General features: G+C 32.4%; 1 protein-coding gene and 1 long non-coding RNA gene across 3 annotated transcripts; both read left to right on the top strand.

Annotated features, from left to right (window-relative positions):
- The first annotated feature begins 221 nt into the window (after positions 1 to 221).
- On the top strand, positions 222 to 1,922 carry LOC145790066 (uncharacterized). The gene is made up of 2 exons (XR_014328708.1): positions 222 to 318; positions 1,754 to 1,922. It is a non-coding gene; the product is annotated as an uncharacterized LOC145790066 (long non-coding RNA).
- A 7,878-nt stretch (positions 1,923 to 9,800) lies between these two features.
- On the top strand, positions 9,801 to 19,581 carry LOC114300498 (pectin acetylesterase 10). 2 transcript variants are annotated; one of them, XR_014329302.1, is made up of 13 exons: positions 9,810 to 10,342; positions 12,165 to 12,247; positions 12,936 to 13,065; positions 13,265 to 13,338; positions 15,887 to 15,973; positions 16,066 to 16,190; positions 16,308 to 16,368; positions 17,019 to 17,072; positions 17,199 to 17,276; positions 17,430 to 17,535; positions 17,660 to 17,805; positions 18,934 to 19,201; positions 19,318 to 19,581. XR_014329302.1 is itself a non-coding variant. In XM_082868490.1 (12 exons), the coding sequence occupies exons 1-12, from the start codon at positions 10,153 to 10,155 to the stop codon at positions 19,423 to 19,425; spliced, it is 1,242 nt and encodes a 413-aa protein (XP_082724616.1). In that variant the 5' UTR covers positions 9,801 to 10,152; the 3' UTR covers positions 19,426 to 19,581. The 2 variants fall into 2 exon arrangements, 1 of the variants encoding a protein (XP_082724616.1); XM_082868490.1 differs by lacking the exon at positions 18,934 to 19,201 and having other exon boundaries at positions 9,801 to 10,342.
- Positions 19,582 to 20,276: the final 695 nt, after the last annotated feature.

The following is a 20,276-nucleotide window of genomic DNA, read 5'->3' as shown; positions in this document are numbered from 1 at the left end:
CCTAGGATGCAAAATCTAAGAATTAGTTTTATTACAACTAGATGTGGCCTTAACCAATGGAACAAGCCTCCTAAGCCCCTTCTATTCCTTTAGAATTCAATCAAACCCTAACCCTTCCATCCAATTCCAACTAAAGGGCTTTTATGTCCTTTTATCCCAAATTTGCCTATATATACCACACCCTCCCTAGCTTGCAAACATACACACAACACACTCACTCACACACACATTTTGGTTAGAGAGAGGGAGGAGAGCAAGGAAGAGAAGTCTAGAGGAGGAGAGGGAAGAAGAAGAGAGTTTCTTGTGCAAAGCTAGAAGGTAAGCCACCAACACAACCTTTTCTTCATTTTCTTTTCTAATGCATGTTCTTTTAAAGATTTTAAGTGATGTTTCAGATCTGTTATTATCATGTTCTTATGTTAAAAATACCAAGATTTGAGTATTGTTTCAATCTCTATTGTATTTTCCTCATTTTGGTACAAACCATCTTCTTTTTGTACAAATCTCTCAACTTTTCAAGGGCACTCTTTCAAACAAATTTTCTGAGTTAAACATGTGATATTTAGCATAGTTTCTTCACAAAAGAAATGAAATTTTCCCTTGGTGGAACCCCCTTTTCATAAATCTTCTTAATTTGGGCATTCTACCTTAGAACCTGTTTTTGCAGCCAACTTTCGAAAATTCCAGACAAATGTACAAAAATATTCTGAACCTCCATTTTATGTAAAAACCTTCCTTTAGAAGTTATCTTTCAAATAAAATTGGTTTCATCGAAAAACATTGAGCGGTTTGCAAGAAAATCAAGTTTTCGTAACAGTCGACAGATCTGGGCAGATTCTGGACAGACCCCGGACAGCGCTGAAGTATCTTCTAAATAACTTAGAATCTGGAAGAGCAACCCCAATTCCAAAAAATATTCTAGAAACTAGATTGAATCCTCTACAAATCATAGGAAGGCCAAGCCCGATAAAGGATCTAAAATAGCTCTTCCATTTTAATCTTTATGCGATGCTAAATTTGGAAATTTTGTTAGGTATGGATGTTTTGTACCTTTGAGTTCATGAGATTGTTTTAGCTTATAATCATGTCTTGACCTGATAATATATGTGTTGTGGTTATGTTATTTACCTTTCTCGTCTTAAGAATGCATGCTTATATGGATATTAATGTTTTATATATTGAACTAACCTTGTTTTAAAACACTTAATTCAACGGGAAACCTAATTGGGTGGGTATTGGGTTTTTCGAACATTTGAGTAATGAAAAGATGAGAATATGTGGTATATGGTATGTTGGGATGCGTTCCCTATTTAAAAGTTAAAGTCTTGCGCAAGTGGTTTTCGGAACCCTTGAACGGAGCAGTTGTATTCGGACCCTAGGTAGTTTGGTGTAAGGAGGGATTCGGGCAAGGCCCTATTTTTACCGTCTCTTTTGAGGCCCTGCGGTTGGCGCTACACGGTATATAACCGTTGGTAGGCATCCGAGGTTAGTTCTGCAACAAAGCAGCAAAAAATGGGGCATACCGAATAATCCGCATCCGATTCTTGTGGTTGGGAGGACGGAATCTCTTTGGGGGATTTCTAGTTTACTGACATCTAACTTAACTATTTATTTATTGATTGATTTATTTATTGGAATATTATGCTTTACTACTTGATGTTATATTTTGTGATTGTGTATTGGACTGGGAAAAAGGGGTAGGGTGTGTGCGTGTGTTTACTAGGCATTCAAAGCTCACGGCGTATCATGCCAGGTGACGAAGAGGAACTCATAGCTGGAGATGTCGAACCTGAAACATTTGAAGACTTTTGGCTATCCTAGAATATTAGAAGTTTCTTTTTGATATTTTTGTAAGACTCATGTGAGGTTTAAAACTTTCTTTTTGAGATGTAATGTAATGGAACAATCTTTTTAATCAAGTATATTGTGGTTATTATGTAATTATATTCGATGTACGAACCTTATCGTTGCTTATGAGACCTTGTGTCAATGCCATGTAAGATCTGTCAAAAAGGTAGTGCGCTGCCTAAGAAAGCTGGACTTAGAAGGGAGACTATTTTGACTCCTCCGGCGATCTGGAATCTTACTTGGTTATTGACCATAGGACTCACTAGTGACTCTCCCTTGACTGCAACCTATAGTGTAGAATCATGGCGTCACATATATCACATCATTAATTGGTACACTAATTAGTACACTAATTGGTGCATATATATAACATTATTCATAGTATTCGGTAGTGTTACATGCACCAATTAGTGTATTAGCTAGCGTACCAACATTAGTTATGACATTATTATTGACCTCACTCATTAATTACATTACAAATACTAAAGCCTCTTAAATTAGGTCACATCATCAATTAGTACTCTAATTAGTATACTAATCGGTGAATATAGCATTATTCATAGTATTCGGTGGTGCCAAATGCACCAATTAGTGTACCAACACTAGTAATGACAATATTATTGACTCCACTCATTAATTACAATACAAATATCAAAAATCTCTTAAATTATGTCACATCATGGTACACTAATAAGTACACTAATTAGTGCATATATCATTATTCATAGTATTCGGTGGTACTACATGCACCAATTAGTGTACTAACTATTGTACCAACATTAGTTATGACATTATTATTAACCCCACTCATTAATTATATTACAAATACCAAAAACTTCTTAAATTATGTCATATCATCAATTGGTACACTAATTAGTATACTAATCGATGCATATAGCATTATTCATAATATTTGATAGTGCTAAATGCACCAATTAATGTACTAAATAATGTACCAACATTACTTATGACATTATTATTGTCCCTACTCATTAATTACATTACAAATACAAAAAATTTCTTAAATTATGTCATATTATCAATTGGTACACTAATTAGTATACTAATTGGTGCATATAGCATTATTCATAATATTTGGTAGTGCTAAATGTACCAATTAATGTACTAAATAATGTACCAACATTATTATTGACCCCACTCATTAATTACATTACAAATACTGAAAACCTCTTAAATTATGTCCCATCATCAATTGGTACACTAATTAATACACTAATTAGTGCATATAGCATTATTCATAGTATTCAGTGGTGCTATAAGCATCAATTAATGTACTAGCTAGTGTGCCAACACTAGGGCCCTGTTTGGTAGGATTTATTTTCATCTTATTTCAACTTTTAGCTTAATTTAAGCTATATTGATGTGTTTGGTTCAGCTTAACAATACAACTTATAGCTTTTTGTAAGTCAAAAATCAACTTATTCTTTGAGTGAGAGAGGAAAAGCTTAATTTATAAGTCAAAAATCAGTTTATGTTCACAGTTATAAACTATAAGCTGTTAAGCTATAAGCTATAAGACCCGTTTGCTAGAGCTGTGGGACAGTGATTATAACTTATACCTTAACAGCTTATAGCTTATAGCTATGAATATAAGCTGATTTTTGATTTATAAATTAAGCTTCTCCTCCCACACTCAAAGAATAAGTTGATTTTTGACTTACAAAAAGCTATAAGCTGTATTGTTAAGCTGAACCAAACACATCAAAATAACTTAAATTCAGCTAAAAGCTAAAACAATCTGGAAATAAGCCCAACCAAACAGGGCCATAATCACTTTCCCACAACTCTACCAAACGGGGCCTAGTTATGACATTATTATTGATCCTACTCGTTAATTACATTATAAATACCAAAAATCTCTTAAATTATGCCACATCATCAATTGGTATACTAATTAGTATACTAATTGGTGCATATAGCATTATTCATAGTATTCAGCGGTGTTACATGCACTAATTAGAGTACTAACTAGTGTACCAACACTAATTACGACATTATTATTAACCATACTTACTAATTATATTACAAATGCCAAAAACCTCTTAAATTACGCCACATCATCAATTGATACACTAATTAGTACACTAATTGGTGCATATAACATTATTCATAGTATTCAGTGGTGTAACATGCACCAATTAGTGTACTAGCTAGTGTATCAACATTAGTTATGACATTATTATTGACCCCACTCATTAATTACATTACAAATACTAAAAATCTCTTAAATTATGTCGCATCATCAATTAGTACTCTAATTAGTATACTAATTGGTGCATATAGCATTATTCATAGTATTCGGTGGTGCTACATGCACCAATTAGTGTACTAACTAGTGTACCAACACTAGTAATGACATTATTATTGACCCCACTCATTAATTACATTACAAATATCGAAAATCTCTTAAATTCTGTCACATCATGATATACTAATTAGTACACTAATTGATGCATATATCATTATTCATAGTATTCGGTGGTACTACATGCATTAATTAGTGTACTAACTATTGTACCAACAGTAATTATGACATTATTATTAACCCCACTCATTAATTACATTACAAATATAAAAAATCTCTTAAATTATATCACATCATCAATTGATACACTAATTAGTACACTAATTGATGCATATAGTATTATTATACTATAATTTATTTTTAAAAAAGCACATTCAAATCAATTTGCATGTTTGTATTAAGGTGTCATAATTAGAAAAACTTTTCATTGCCCCAACACCACTTTAATTCAGCACTCACATGTATGAATCATAAAAAGTTCATTTTATTTTGAATGTGGATTTCACCATAATACGTTAGCACACCCAAACACACTTCCCATTATTTTGACACTAACTTGACCTATTTATAATCGTGTCAACTTGAACATGACACTTCTAACACAGATATCCTAAGTTTATTTTAGATTATAAACAAATTATACAACATATTTCAAACACTTCCCATTATTTTGACACTAACTTGATCTACTTATAATCGTGTCAACTTGAACATGACACTTCTAACACAGATATCCTAAGTTTATTTTAGATTATAAACAAATTATACAACATATTTCAAGCAAAATTATTTTACATTATATGTATAATGTTGACATGTTTAAACATTAATACTCACAATGATAATATATACAAGAAAATCAAAATGATTGTACTTAAATAGGGGTGCAAATCGAAATAAGTGATAGTTATGTCCTCTGTCATGAATTTTACTTGCACAAGACACTTGCTCACTAGCAATTTCTTGAAAATACAATTATTTTGAGTTATTCATATTTAATTGCACTTATTAGACATAGAGTTGGAGGATAAAAGAGAGCGATTTAAAATCCCCCTTTACATACTAATATTAATGATTAATTATTTTTAAATAATACAGATTCGCTTATATTTATGAAGTATGGGCTTCAAAGTATAAAATTTAATAATTTTGATAAAATATAACAAAAAAATTGATTTCTCTAGGCCCAATAAAATGTCTTACAATTGCTATTTTTTATAACTCAACATGAATATAGGAAATTATGTTTATTTATATATATTTTTGTCATTTTTCACATTTTATTTCAGTAAAGATTAATGTTGTAGTCTATACTTTCTTTTACAAAAATTTGTTAATATATATGTTTGTCTTGTATGTTAGAATTTTGTGTCCGTCCATACTTGCTGGATAGTAGCAAGTTCATGTCTATGTGTCAACATGAAGGTCAAAGAGGTTGTATTTGAATTATGCGTGTTCTACCACAACAAAACTCATTTAATATTCATGTTGACAGATTGCGTCATATTCATGCTTGTATCTTTTTTTTTTTGAGGAAATTATAAAGAAAATAATAGATAGAATCATAAATACATCAAGTTCAACACCACAACAAAATAAACTAACAGCAACTAGCAAGGCAAACAAATTACAATAATCAACACTCGTATTACCAATAGCTTTAGTAGCAACACATTGCAAAAGAGAGCATAATACACACATATTCCAACGGAAAAAGATAAGCATAAGATTGAAGCGACTGAGTCAGAGAGCTCTGCGTCAAGGTGGCTGGAAAAGACTTGGGTTGTGTTGGCTATTTCGACACTTTGAAGGTTAAAAATGTAATTGAAGCATGCTAGTAAGAATTTGAAAAATGCCTATAGATAATAAACGCCAATTCACATCAAGCGATTGTGTTAATGTTTTTTTAGCCTCAATGAAGAGGACTTTACTGTGTTTTGTTGAAAAGATGAACAAAAGCTTGTAATTTAAATTTGTAACAGAATGAGAGGAAGAGACTGGGCAGAAAATTGCAATTGATTAATTGAATAAACAATTACGATATGTTACCTTTAGTAAGGGCAATTTCGAAACCTTAGACCGATCAAGTTCTAGAATTACAAGGCTAATACACTCTTATGAAAAATAAGTGCAAATGCAAAAATTTAAAGAAAAATAAAATTAACAAAGACGTGGAGTCTGAATCTGGTCGGGGGTCTCTTCAATCTTTGCTTCCATTTATTTATAGTCTTTTCGTGGCGCCTTTAAAGCAGTTAGGCTGATCCCTCTTACCATGATTTCCTTCCTTCTAACTATTTCTTAGGACCATAATATTTTCTTTGTACGTGTGTAACTATTAGCACCTGCTCTTTGTTAACTCCCTCTTCATGTACCTCTCACACGTTGCTCATAATGTTTGCCTATTGCAGACTTGCATTTGAAGCTCACGCGGGTATCTTTAAATGTGGGACTCTTTATTATCTTGATGTATCCCACAAGGTATCCCTTGCTTGCCACGTGTCACTTTTGCATTGGATGGTTTAAATGTGGTGCCAACAAGTTGTTGATACAATCTTCAATCCGAGACTCTTTCTTACGTTTGCCTTGATCCTGGTCATGGGGTTGAAGGAGTTCCACAATAGTGGTCATACGATCCGATCCCACATAGCAATTTCTAAAGTCTTGACTGTTCTTTGTCATTCGACTTTTTCCATGACAAGTGCGCTTGCATCGCCAGTCACAAAGCTTTATAAATTTATTTATTTTTGATTTTTGGGGAAGATCGCACAAGGTTTTTGCTTGGGATCTCTCCCTTGGTGTGGTGTTTTGTGTCATGCGTTTTCATTATTTTGCTTATTTTTTATTTTTGCGCAACTGAATTCTCCTACATCAATATAACTATTCATGCTTGTATCAAAAAATGATCCATCCTAACTCTCTAATTACATATACAATTTAAGTTAAATTAACGAGTTGCATGTCAAATTCTCACTCAAACCATAATATAGACTATTTTGTAGTAATTCATTTTGTCCTTAAAAACTCTATTTGTCATGATTATCAATAAAATAAGTCTATTGACCTAAATGTAAGAATCCCAAATTTGCCTAAAATAAGAATGTATAGTTGAGATTAAATTTGTGTAATGTATTATCTGTGTCAAAAAAAAGCAAGACCACAAAATCATAATTTTAAATAATTTTTAAATAGTTAAATCTTAATTTGTAATATTATTGTTATCAATATCACCCACACCCGCAAATTGGGCAGAAAGAATACCAAACCAAACCACAAGCAATGGGGCAAACGAAAAGGATTCGAGTCAACCCATTGATCTCACGGGCCTAATGTAATCACCTACATTGACGACCACTGTTTTACCGTATCAAAAACCGCGAAATCAAATCCAACGCCACGTGTTTTGCACCGTGTGTCACGGGTGCCAAATAGATCCCGATAAATTACAAAGCCAGGTAGCTGTTCCACCGATTCAACTGTAAAGCGGAGCGCATACAATAAATAAAGCAAAAAATATCATTTTGTCTTTTAAATTAGCACTCAAAGTTCAATTCAATTATTCTTTTAACAATATTAATTTTATAATTAAATTATTTAATTTTACGTTAATTTTACTCCATCACTAATTAATGTCTATAATCAGATAGAAATGACTGATATCACACCCAAATTTCATTTAAAATTTTATTTTACTATCAAATTATGCCAAAACATAAATTAGATTCTTAAATAAAACTAATTTTGGGATCAATTGATATTTTAAAGATAATTTAGGGTAAAATAAAATTTTAAATGAAATTTTAGTAAAATGTCAACAATTTTGTTTGATTATAAACCTCAACTAACGGCGAGATAAAATTACTTTAAAATCAAATAGTTCTAAGTATAAAATTAATTTTACTAAAAGAAAAAGAATTGAATTAATTTTTTAATCCATAGTTTGAAAGGCAAAATGTCATTTTTTATACAATAATAAATGAAAATCCAAAAAGCAAAACAAAAATAGTAATACTGGATATTCCAAAAATTTTATTCAATTTTTTATCAAATATCTCATATAAGTGTGATGCATATGTGACTTACATGGTGTAGATTGCACACCTATACAAGACATTTAGTAAAAAATTTGATAAAACTTGTACACTCCATTTGGATGTGAAGAGGTCTTATGAGAAAAAAAAAAAAAAAAATAGTAAGAATAAGACACCCCTTCACTTGTTTGGATGGTTAAGTAAGTGGCAAATGATGAGAGATAATAAGAAAATGATTCTCACCAAACTTATGTTTTATTTCTCACAAAAAGTGGTGAGATTTTGTGAGAAATTAATTGGGATTAATGAAAGTTTTTTAAAATTATGAAAAAACATAAGTTATTAATATGAAAGGTTATTTTAGTAAAATAAAATAAAATAAAATACTTTCATTTCTCTTATTTTATCTACTCTATCCAACCTTATCTTTTCTTTTCTTTTTTTTTTTTATCCAAATATAATAGTATTATTTGAGAAGTTAACTATTTTAGTAGGCTAAAATATTTGTATTTGGGAAGATGATTAGATTTTTTTATAATTGAATGTAATGTTTGTGAGAGAAAAATTGAAATGATTATGAATTTGATGTGACATTTATCTTATTAGCTATTTTAATCTATTTTATCTTTGAATGAATTACAGTAAAAGTCCCTATAGGTTGAGATTTGTGTCATTTTGGTCCCTGACTTTTCAATTGTGATACATTTGATCATGAATTTTGAATCTCGTTTCAAATAAGGACAATTGAAGACATTATTGCTATATTTGAAGGGCAAAATTGTCATACAATTTATTTTGTATTGGTTAACTTATATTGTTTGAAATATAATGGCGTTTTATTTAATGAATAATGTTGAAACTTTTTTGGTTATAAAGTTCCATTTTGTTTGATTTTCAAAATCTATTTTTAATTTTTTTTTTCTAAGAAACTAAAAATTAAATTGGTGAAAAACAATACATAATTTTTATATGATTTTATCTTCTGATAGGGTAAAAATATATATTTTTTGATATTTATTTTCGTTAAATTAGTTTTTATTTTTCAAAAGTAAAACATGGTAACAATTTTGATGTCATTATTAAACCAATCTATTTAATCAAAAAAATTCAAAACTAAAAATATTTCATATATTAAACGTATTGATTATACATTAAAAGCCTAACAACCATCAATTATATGATAACTATAAAAAAATATTTGTTAACAACAAATACAATAATTTATTACATAATAACCATTTAAAAATATCAACAAAAATAACCACCTATTACATGATCATCCAAGCATATACTAAAAATTAATTTGATAAAAAAATAAAAATGTAAAAGATTTATCATTTTTATATAATTTTATCTTTAGTGATTATAAATAATTTTTAAAAATTTAAAAATAATTTTTTGACATTTATTTTTATCAAACTAGTTTATATTTTATCAAATTGATGATTTTACCTTTAAAATGTAGCAACAATATTTTCAATTGTCATTTTTTAAAACGAGATTCAAAATTTAGAATCAAATGTATTACAATTAAAATGTCATAGACTAAAGTGATACAAACCCCGAACTATAAGGACTATTAATATAACAAAAATGTTTGGGTCCTCCACCGTGTCAAACCTTGCCGAATCGTCCGTGTTCTCCACTTATGGTGACTTTAGCTTTCTCTACTAGATTCCAAACGTGCGATTAACACAATTATTACCAATGCCCTCCTGCAAAAAGCACACTATTATACTTCGCTTAGTTCTCCGCTCTCCCTTATCAATGGCGTGACTGCTTTAACAGTTTCAAAGATCTCTGCTCCTCGTTTTCTCTCACTTTCCTCTCTTTCTCTCTCTCTAAAATTCTTAACATTGTTCCCATATTTGGTTCTATATATAGATTTTCAGTGTTGTAGGCTAGTGATTGGTTTTTGAGATTTTTTGGGTGGGATTGATTGACACAGCTATGAGGAAGCTTATGGGTTTATGGGTTCTATTTGTTGTTGGGTTTGTTAGCAAATGTGTAGATGGGTTTGAGTATTTCAATCTGACAGAGCTTCGATTTGAATCTTTCTATGGAGTCTCTGCTTCCGACGGTAATAATCCTCTCACCGTCGGTCTTACCCTCATTCAAGGTGCTGCTGCCAAAGGCGCTGGTACTCTCTCTCTCTCTCTATATATATATATATAATTCTATATTGATTGATGTTACTTTTCACTGTTTTCTTTATTTGGTAAAGCAAGTTTTTTGCTTTTTTAAAACTGATTTCTAATTATTGATTGATTTTGTTACGCGTTTCCATGTTTTCCTTTTTTCTTGGTTTACTTTTATTGGGTGAGTGATCTGATTGAGGTGCTTTTGTGTCATGGCATGATATTAATCGCATAATTATATCAATTTGTTAGCCTGTTTGCTTTGTGTTTTTTTATCTGCTAAAAAGTTTGTTGATAATCGTTAGATTATAGAGTTAGCCTCCCATCCTTACAAATCATCCAGTATTTTCCTCCTTATTCAACTGCCCTTTGGCCGTGTTTGGTTCAAATGTTTGGGGAGGGATTTAGAAATATAAAGGCAAAGGGAAAATAATGGTGAAATTTGAATAAAATATACTTACATTTTATCTAGTTTCATATAGTTCTCCATTTTTCTTTCCAAATCCCTCCTCAAATCATTGAACCAAACACGACCTTAGGAAGAGTTGAACCCATGACCTCTCCTTGGGACTAAGCCCTTAATGTTGTGTTTGGTTGGGAGATTTGGGAAGGGATTTGAAAATGGAAAGGGAACGCGAAAGAGAAAAAATAGGTGAAATGTGAATAAAATATACCTACATTTCACCTTGTTTCACACATATTTTTTCTTTTTATTTCCAAATCCCTTTCCAAATCTCCCAACCAAACACAAGAGAGTCATGGTGACTAATTAGGCTAGGTCTAGTTGGTTAGCCTGTTGCTATCAATTTGTTAGCCTGTTGCTATCAATTAGTGTTGTTTGGTAGTACTGATAGTAATTAGTGGATTTGGTTGGTTAAATTTAGGTCTTCACAACTATCACTTTCTCATATTAATGATGCATCAACATGCCCTTTTAGTAAAAGGATTGGGCTTCTCAAATTTAAATCTGAATCGAATAAAACGGTTCTGTTTTAATGATCCAAATTGTTCATTTTGTAAGCCTCTTAAATTGTTTCAAATTTAGTTTTGAACTTGAAAAAAACTCAACCCGTAAAGTAGTAGAGTTAGCGTAATCATCATTACTTTGTGACAATTCCTATGGGTGGCCCAGTGGCTAAGGGCTTAAATATGAAAGGTCTGCTATGGATACTTCTCGAATTGAGTCTCATGAGGCAATAAAACACTCGGGTTTAATTGACACATGATTTGTGGGTGATTGTGCGTATCCGGAGTTTATTGATAAGATTTTGTATTGGATGATAGGTTGGGCTGGTTGGAGTTCTTGGTCTTTAAAAAAGTAAAAAAATGCCTTAATGTGTTACAATTTTGTCCCAAAACAAAAAAAATTGACAATTCCAAAATTTTTCCTAAATATTTGCTTGAAAGTTTCCTGTAGGAGGTAAAGAAAATCAAAATATATGAACTAGAGAGAATGCAGTTTTTGCATGACCAAATGTAAAACAATTGGGCCCTAATGTTTCATACCTATACTTTATTGGATGTCTAATTATTAAAATATAATTGCTATCATCATTTAGTACTCTCTTAAATTTTATTAGTGTGATCTAAATGACCCTGCCTTCATCATACACCACATTCTAGAGTATGTGATGTACTACATTTATGTTCCCATTCCTTGTATTGGAACAATCTGCATTCAAGATAACATAGCTTCAGAGTTATATATCTCATCTTATTTGAAGTTTTAATGATTGCGATATTGGATACTTACTTTTCCTTGTTATGAAATCTACCTAACTTCCCCCTCCCCCATTTACCTTGTGGTGTGGTTTACTTTTACAGTATGTTTGGACGGAACATTACCTGGTTATCATTTCCACCGCGGATATGATTCAGGAGCAAACAGTTGGCTCATTCAATTGGAGGTATGTGAGACAGCTTGAAAATACTTGTCCTTTTTCTTACATTTTTACTTTTACACTTTAAAGTGTACATGCTTGTCTATGTTTTCTTCTGTGGTGTTTTTCATTATCCCAAAGAAAACACACACACACACACACGCGCACACACACACACGCTGATGTTCCACTGTTTCAAGTACCAAACTGTGAGTCTGATAAATCTGTAGTTCCAGATACCCGTTGCTCCTCTAATCCTTAAAACACAAGTATATTGATTGGGAAGATTATGTTATTTCTAGTGTCAACCAGAGCACACAATTCTAACAGGTTCTATGTGATCGACAAAACAAAGAAAAATTATTAATAATTTGGAGTTCAAAGAAAAATGAACTGAAATGCGAGATTTTCAAGCACTATGTTATTATGAGTTAGAATTTCCTTTAGCTCACATAAATTGCTCCGTACATCTGAGGATTACTTCTAGAAAAATGTTTCCTCCTGTTTTCAATGCAAGATGTTTGATAGTCTGTTGATGACATGTTATGCAGTTATCAAGCTAGAGAAAAGTTTTGTTTCGTATTTTTTGTGTGCTTATCATTATTTGAATCTGTGGGCTGACAATATCTTGGCAGGATGCTTCATGCTACAGATTTTTCAACTATGCTTCTTGGTATTGATTGAGAACGTGACTTTGTGGGACATCTTGTGACAGGGTGGAGGATGGTGTAATGCCATACGATCTTGTGTTTACCGCAAAACGACTCGGCGTGGATCATCAACTTACATGGAAAAGCAGATACCATTTACAGGAATACTTAGCAATAAGGCCGAAGAAAATCCAGGTATTCTCTCAATCTCAAAGTACATCTAGTTCCTATTTTTTTTTTTTATTTAACATAAAACTACATATAGTTAAATCATCAATACAACTTCCTTCTTCTATCTTCTTTGTTATTATTATTATTATTTTCCTTTTTGTGGCTATGTTCTGGATGTGTGTGTATGAGCATTTTGCTGACTAAAGGTCTTGTTTCATTGCAGATTTTTTCAATTGGAATAGAGTAAAGGTTCGTTATTGTGATGGTGCCTCCTTTGCTGGGGATAGTGAAGATAAGGTTAGTGGGAGAGTATGTGGTATTTTTATTTTCTTGTACAACCAATATTGATGCTCTATTTGGCTACAAAAAACCTGAACAAAATGAACGAAATTGCTACCTTATGACGCTTGTCCTTTTTGTTGGTGGGTATTGCGGCCCTAATTCTTACCACAGGTAAATGTAATAAGGTATATTGAGGATATTTCCTCCTATGTCATTGCCTGCCATGTGGCACATAGAGGCATGGGGTTTATTTGAAATTTGAAACAGTTCTCTACCAAAAATCACTTGTTGGATTTAGTCACAGCCTTAGCACTCAATTTTATTGATCAACTCTGAATAATAAAATGCAACTTAATATTTATAGCAATGTTTTGAAACGAGACCGAATCGGCCGGTTCAACCGGTTGACCCATCGATTGGTCTACCCTCTAAGCTTCAAAACTGGCTATTTTAGATGACCGGATAAATCCGCGGTTGAACCAGTATATTGGACGAACCGGCACCGATTGAAGTAAACCGGCCGGTCTCATGCGCGCTTATTCCAGTGTTGAAGCTTGTGAGAGTCGAACATAGCACCTTTGGTTGAAAAGGCAGCTTATTTCCATTGAGCCACCATACCTCCTTGCTTATATATAGTAAAAAAATATTATTTATGGTATTTATTATATCTTATTCCAAACAAACATATATTTAACAATTTTACAAAACGAAGTTCCACTTTCACATAAAAGTACCACAGCAAAAAAAAAAAAATCCACGTGAAAGTGGAATAATAGTATAACCACTATGTCACCTTTAACTTTAGTTTATATTTGCTAAATATATATTATTATAATATTTTCTTTCAAACATTATATATAATTAGTATTTTACAAAAAAATAAATATAGATATATTTATGAAATTATATTTATCTTAAAATATAAAAATAATTTAAATTAATATATCTTAATTTTTATATTATTATTAAGTAACTTTTTTATATTTATAAAATAATTATGATGTCACGGTTCAATTTCAATTCAACTTGACAGTTGAACCGGTGATCTATTCACCAGATTCCTTTTCTGGTTCGCTCATCAATCTAGTTTTTAAAACATTGATTTGTGAGGCATTAACCCTAATTAAACCCTAACAATTTTAGAAAATATAACCAAATATCCTAGCAAATAATTACTTATAATTCTAAGTAAATATTAATAATAAAATCTACTAATTACACTTATTGGACCAAAAAGTCTTATTTCCATGCAATGGGTCCATGGGCTTCACCCGAGGGAGAAAGTAATATTTCTGAGGCTAACATATACCTATGTAAAATAAACCTGCTGATCTAATCATGTGGTCAGGCACCACTGTCCATGGGCCATGTGCCCAATTGAAGTACGCAGGGCCTACATTACAGATAAGGCTCCTGCACAAGTTGCTTGACATTTATTACTTCTTTGGACCACATTACTTTTCATACTTCTTCCAAGTCATTTCAAAGAAGAGATGATTAATGTTGTACACTTAGTTGAGTTATTCCCAGAGGCACTAGTTAGTGTTTTGTCTCCAACTTTATTTGCAACCCATAAAATGTGTAGTATATAATAATTAAGCACTTGCAAAGAAGACTAACTAATCACTCCCTCCGTCACTACTTGTTTGTCCATTGTAGGGAATCCAACTTATAAGGAGATATGCAATCATGACACTTTAATTCAAATTATGAAATATTTTTACCACCAGTACCCTTCTATTGAATTTTTAAATGGGTGTATACTGATTTGTAGTGGGTAGTTTTGGGAATCTAACAAAATTAACATTTTGGGATAGATCAAAATGGAAAGGTGGACAAATAAAATGGGATGGAGGGAGTAGTAATTATAGATCAAGTGATATAAGGTGTGCTTTGTCAGTAATGGAAAACTGGTAGGCATTTTAGTGCTAATAGGTATTTTGGTGTTAATTTTGACAAAACAAACTCCAATGACCTTATCTTGTAAAAATTATTCTAGTAATGCAATTTTTGATGCCTCTCTGTTAGTGGATCCTATTTCCTTCATCACATTAAATTGGTCCAAGGCGCAACAGTAACAAAATAATAATCGATCCGAGACTGTAGATGAGATGAGAAATGGTGCTTGTTTAATAGTTTGTGAAAATCTATTCCACTATCCTTCAAGAAATTAATTCACAACATCGGTTATATGAATTGGTTGACTATATTTGATCATGCACCTAAAGTTGTGAAGTGAATCAAAGGTACTTGAGCTTGGCTTGTGAGTATCTGGGTTAGAGGCTTGCCCTAAATCAACTAACAAATAAGCCAAGCTTCAAGTAGTAGCTTGACTTGAATTTTGTTTCATAAGGTAGTGGGCTTCCTAGAACTATATAACGAAGTGAGCTACTCAAGCTCACATCAAGATTGGCTCATGTAGAAGCTTGCTTGAGGTCGTTCGTAAGATAAATGAGTTAAGCAATCCACTACTCGGTTTGATTCCATTCATTTATTGAGTCTAGGCCTGGTTTTGATCATTGGTTTGTGTACACTTCTTTAAGGAATATTATTTCATTTCTAGGCTGCACAACTGGAATTTAGAGGGCAACGCATATGGTCAGCTGCTATGGAAGATTTAATGTCAAGGGGGATGAGCAATGCTGACCAGGTTTTATGTCTACCAAATCATTCAATTCTGTCCATGCCTTTTTGCCATTATTTTGATTCTTCTTTTGATAATACGAATCCATTTTGTTTCAGGCTCTTCTTTCAGGGTGTTCTGCTGGGGGCTTGGCTTCTATATTACATTGTGATGAGTTCCGAAATTTATTTCCTGCAAGTACTAAAGTGAAGTGCTTGAGTGATGCTGGATTATTCCTTGACGCGTAACTACTAAAACTCTAGTAGTTTGATTATATCCTGTAAAACTTATACTTGTGTATCCTCCTAAGCTTGGTTGTTAGTAGTTAACATTTTTATGGTCGACCTTTCTGGCATTGCAGGGTTGATGTATCTGGTGGGCACACCCTTAGGAATTTTTTTAGTGGTGTGGTTAGCTTGCAGGTACATTAACAGAACCGCCACAACCCCCCCCCCCCCCCCCCCTTTTCCCGTTGTCCATATAATCTACATGTCTATCATCTCCTGCATGCACACTAGTTACTGTGGGAACTGGAAGTAAGCTGTAACACACATATATATAATCAAAGTTATATTATATGTAATGATTCTTGTAATTTCATTAAAATTTGTTACTTTCAAACCATGCATATGCTGCCTCTGATTGGCCAGCTAGAAAGGGAATATGGAAGTTGATTTTATTTTATTATTATTTTATGTCTCTGTATCTATCACAATACTGTCCCTCTTCCTTGCAACATTTGTTGGTAATAAGCACGGGCACTTCTTAGAAGGTGGCTTATCTTGTCGGACACCGATACCACACAAATCTCATTTGACACTTGGTGGACACATGTTCAAACATGTCTTACAATCGTTTACTTATTTTGTAATATATTTTAAAAGTGAATCCTGCCATAATTGTTTAATTTTTATATCCAAAAACTTGATATATGACTTGAGCAATTTAAAGAAGTTGTGCACATGCCTGTCTAGTAACTTACTAGTTCTTATTTCTTGAATATTTCTCATTGAGCATGGTCATCTAACATCCTATACATTCTTGATTATTTGAAATATGTTTTAACTACTAGGGGGTGCAAAAGAATCTTCCAAGCACTTGTACTGAGAATCTTGATCCCACTTCGGTGAGTCTGTTCCTTCAATTTTCTTGGCAAATGCAAGAGATTTAATTGCATAAGAAAATACCAAATTCTGTTCAATCCCATCATTCTCAAACTCACATTGACTTTCATATCATTCTTCCATTACAGTGCTTCTTCCCCGAGAACTTAATTGCCAATGTCAAAACCCCTCTATTTATTCTCAATGCAGCCTATGATTCATGGCAGGTAATATCTTGTTTCTGTAGAGTTTGCTAAATTTAGTTCACCTGGAGTTTCACTCATGCAGCAAAACAACTGACAATGGGTTGCTTTGTCACTGCTTTTAAGTGTGTTAAATGAAAAACTTGATAAATTAGGTCTCTTCATTTCGCAATTCAGGTCCAGGCCAGTTTAGCTCCTGCATCAGCTGATCCTAATGGCAGTTGGCGTGACTGCAAAATGAATCACGCAAGTTGTTCAGAATCACAGATCCAGTTTCTGCAAGGTGGTTTCATATAACAGAAATTACTCAACTGGCATGACTATTAATAAATTTAATCAGCTTTGTTAAAAATGTAGTATAGAAATTTTATCAATTGATTAAAGATTTTGTATATTCTTTGGAGCAGACTTCAGAAATCATATGCTGAATGCAATAGAGGGATTCTCAACGTCCGAAGAAAATGGGTTATTCATAAATTCATGTTTTGCTCACTGCCAAACAGAGAGGCAGGATACATGGTTTGCTGATGATTCACCTCTTGTTGGCAATAAGGTACAGCTGATGTGTGGTTACTATGTATTAGTTCTATTGAATACTAGTATAGATTTGTAGTCAATCATGGTTTTCCTTTCTGCCTCGAGCTATGTCATATTTTGATTTCTCTTGACCTAGCCTTCAATTTAAGTCAATCACCCATACTTTTCAAGTCAGTTAATGTCAATCTCATGCTCAATGTTTGGTTTTACTTATCACAATTAACTCATACTCAAGTCCTGTTGATAGAAATAAACACGCATGCATATGAAGAAAACATAAAGAAAAATTAACACCTATGCTCATACACACGTCAAGTAGGCCTAGGTCTCATACTTGTACATTTGCATCACTCTATGTTAGCTGGAATGCGGATCGTTCTGGTTCGTGTAACAGGAACACGTATGTGGTATGCCACACTAGGCTGCAAACGAGCTGAGCCGAATATCAACTTTGTTTGAACTCGGCTCAAGTAAATTTTCAAGTGTTTGAGCTTGGCTTGAGCTCGACTCGTTGGACTAAAACAAAACTCGAACTCGAGCTTTGCAGTCCTATGCCACACGCTCTAAAATGTTGTGTGATAGAAGCAAACTTGTATTATACTACTTTTAGAGTATTTTTCTTTTAACATTTAGACATCCAATGAAATGAAGGGCTTTTTTTTTTTAATTTTTTGTCTCGAATTAATCATGTAGTGACTGTAACACATTTCTATCATCATGACTCAGACACTTTTTCCTGTTAAAACTTGACTCACAATTATTCATTATATTTTACTTCTAAGAAGCCTTTATGTTGTGTTTAGATCATGAATTTAGATGGAAACTTGACTCACACTTTTTCCTGTTAAAACTTGACTCACAAATATTCCATTCACATTATTATCACATTTTCTCTTCCTCTTTCTCTTTTCAAATCCTTACCCAAATCTATTATCCTAACACAGATCACTTTTGATATGCTAAATTTACCTTTTGGAATGAAAATATACTATGTTTCAAAATGTGTGTTCCAAAATGTAATTTGCTAGCATTTTTTTGGTAACACTAGCATTACTAATGACCTCTATAAAATCTACACGAATCATGAAACACATATTACCTCAAGGTGTAGCAACTCTAACCAAATGCGAGGAAATTTTGTCAGGAGGCCCAGCTTGAAGAAAACTCGAGGAGATGCTTCCAAATGTCCACTGAGCTAGGCTCTAGTTTTTTGGAGATCTAGTAAAACTAGAACTCAACTTGAAATTATTGGTCCTTGAGATTTGTGATTTAGTTATTGTTAGTGTGTGTTTGTTTGTTCTCCCCTTTTTAATCTTTTAAGAGACAGCAAAGAATACAAATAATCAAGAATTGAAGATTTAATCCCACATAAACATACCTCATTGGACTTAAAAACAATTCAAAGATGGAATGTAAGTACTTTTGATCACTTGTTGGGTATCTACATTTGTGTGCTCCTTTTGCATACTTGTTATCGTTGAGCAAAAGAATTGTGAACTATCTAATATGGGATGTTTAACGATGGCAGGGGATCGCGCTATCTGTTGGAGATTGGTATTTTGATCGATCAAGCGTTAAGGCCATCGACTGTGCGTACCCCTGTGACAAAACTTGTCACAATCTGATTTTCAAATAAGGCAGCAACATATATGTATTTATTATTATTATTATTATTTTTAATTTCATTGGCACATTTATGTTGTCATCTTAGTGAGTTATCTCATCTCCCATTCAGAAAGCTAGCAATTTTTAATCTTCATTAAAGACAATAAAATTGCAATTCGGCGAGTAAGTGCACATGATTTATATACTTAATTTTCTTTCTTCTATTTTAGGCCAAGCTTGGCAATTGCAAAATAATTCATCTTTTTATCTTTTTTTTATCACATCACCTCTCTACTTTTCTGCACATCTTTTCGTAAAAAGATAAAAAGTACACTTATTTGGGTCATCCCAAACAACTCCAGAGTAGTGTAATTCTGAATCTCTGATAAGCATGTGTTATGCTTGTGGAACTTACATAAGCATTCCTGCTAGTCTATATATTTATCTATGTAGTAATGACTTTGTAATAACAAAGTTGTTTCAGTGGCTACAATTATGATTTGGTGTATTAGCTTGATGTATATATTGTTGGTTTCATTTCATAGTAGTTTAAACTTTTGTTACTACAATTGTCTTGGCATTGTATCTGAGCTCTATTTCAAGAGGTTTATCTCTTGCACCTTTTGCGAGTTATGTTTTCTCCTAATGCGTGTGCAAGATGAGATCGTATATGATTGGGAGAGTTAGATTCATATACATCTAAAAAGTAAATAAATTTGAGTAAAATATTTTAAAAATTCACTAAAAACACAAAAATATAAAAAATAAAAAATTCAAAAATTATTTCTAAATTTATTTAATTTGTTGCTGTTTTGTTGGCAAAGAACGTTGAAGGAAGTGTCCAAATCTTTTTAAATTCTTGACCCAATTAGGAACAAAGGC

This window comes from Camellia sinensis, chromosome 5 (assembly GCF_055761805.1).
Source record: "Camellia sinensis isolate YWXY chromosome 5, ASM5576180v1, whole genome shotgun sequence".
Classification (NCBI taxonomy): domain Eukaryota; kingdom Viridiplantae; phylum Streptophyta; class Magnoliopsida; order Ericales; family Theaceae; genus Camellia; species Camellia sinensis.
This window is presented reverse-complemented; position numbering and strand designations above follow the sequence as displayed.

What these genes read in the sequence shown, in the direction of transcription:
- LOC114300498 (XM_082868490.1), top strand. Translation starts at nt 10,153, where the DNA reads ATGAGGAAGCTTATGGGTTTATGGGTTCTATTTGTTGTTGGGTTTGTT. An exon ending in CTGGGGATAGTGAAGATAAG is followed by an intron (nt 13,339 to 15,886) that starts GTTAGTGGGAGA and finishes TTTCATTTCTAG; the next exon opens with GCTGCACAACTGGAATTTAG. An exon ending in GGATGAGCAATGCTGACCAG is followed by an intron (nt 15,974 to 16,065) that starts GTTTTATGTCTA and finishes ATTTTGTTTCAG; the next exon opens with GCTCTTCTTTCAGGGTGTTC.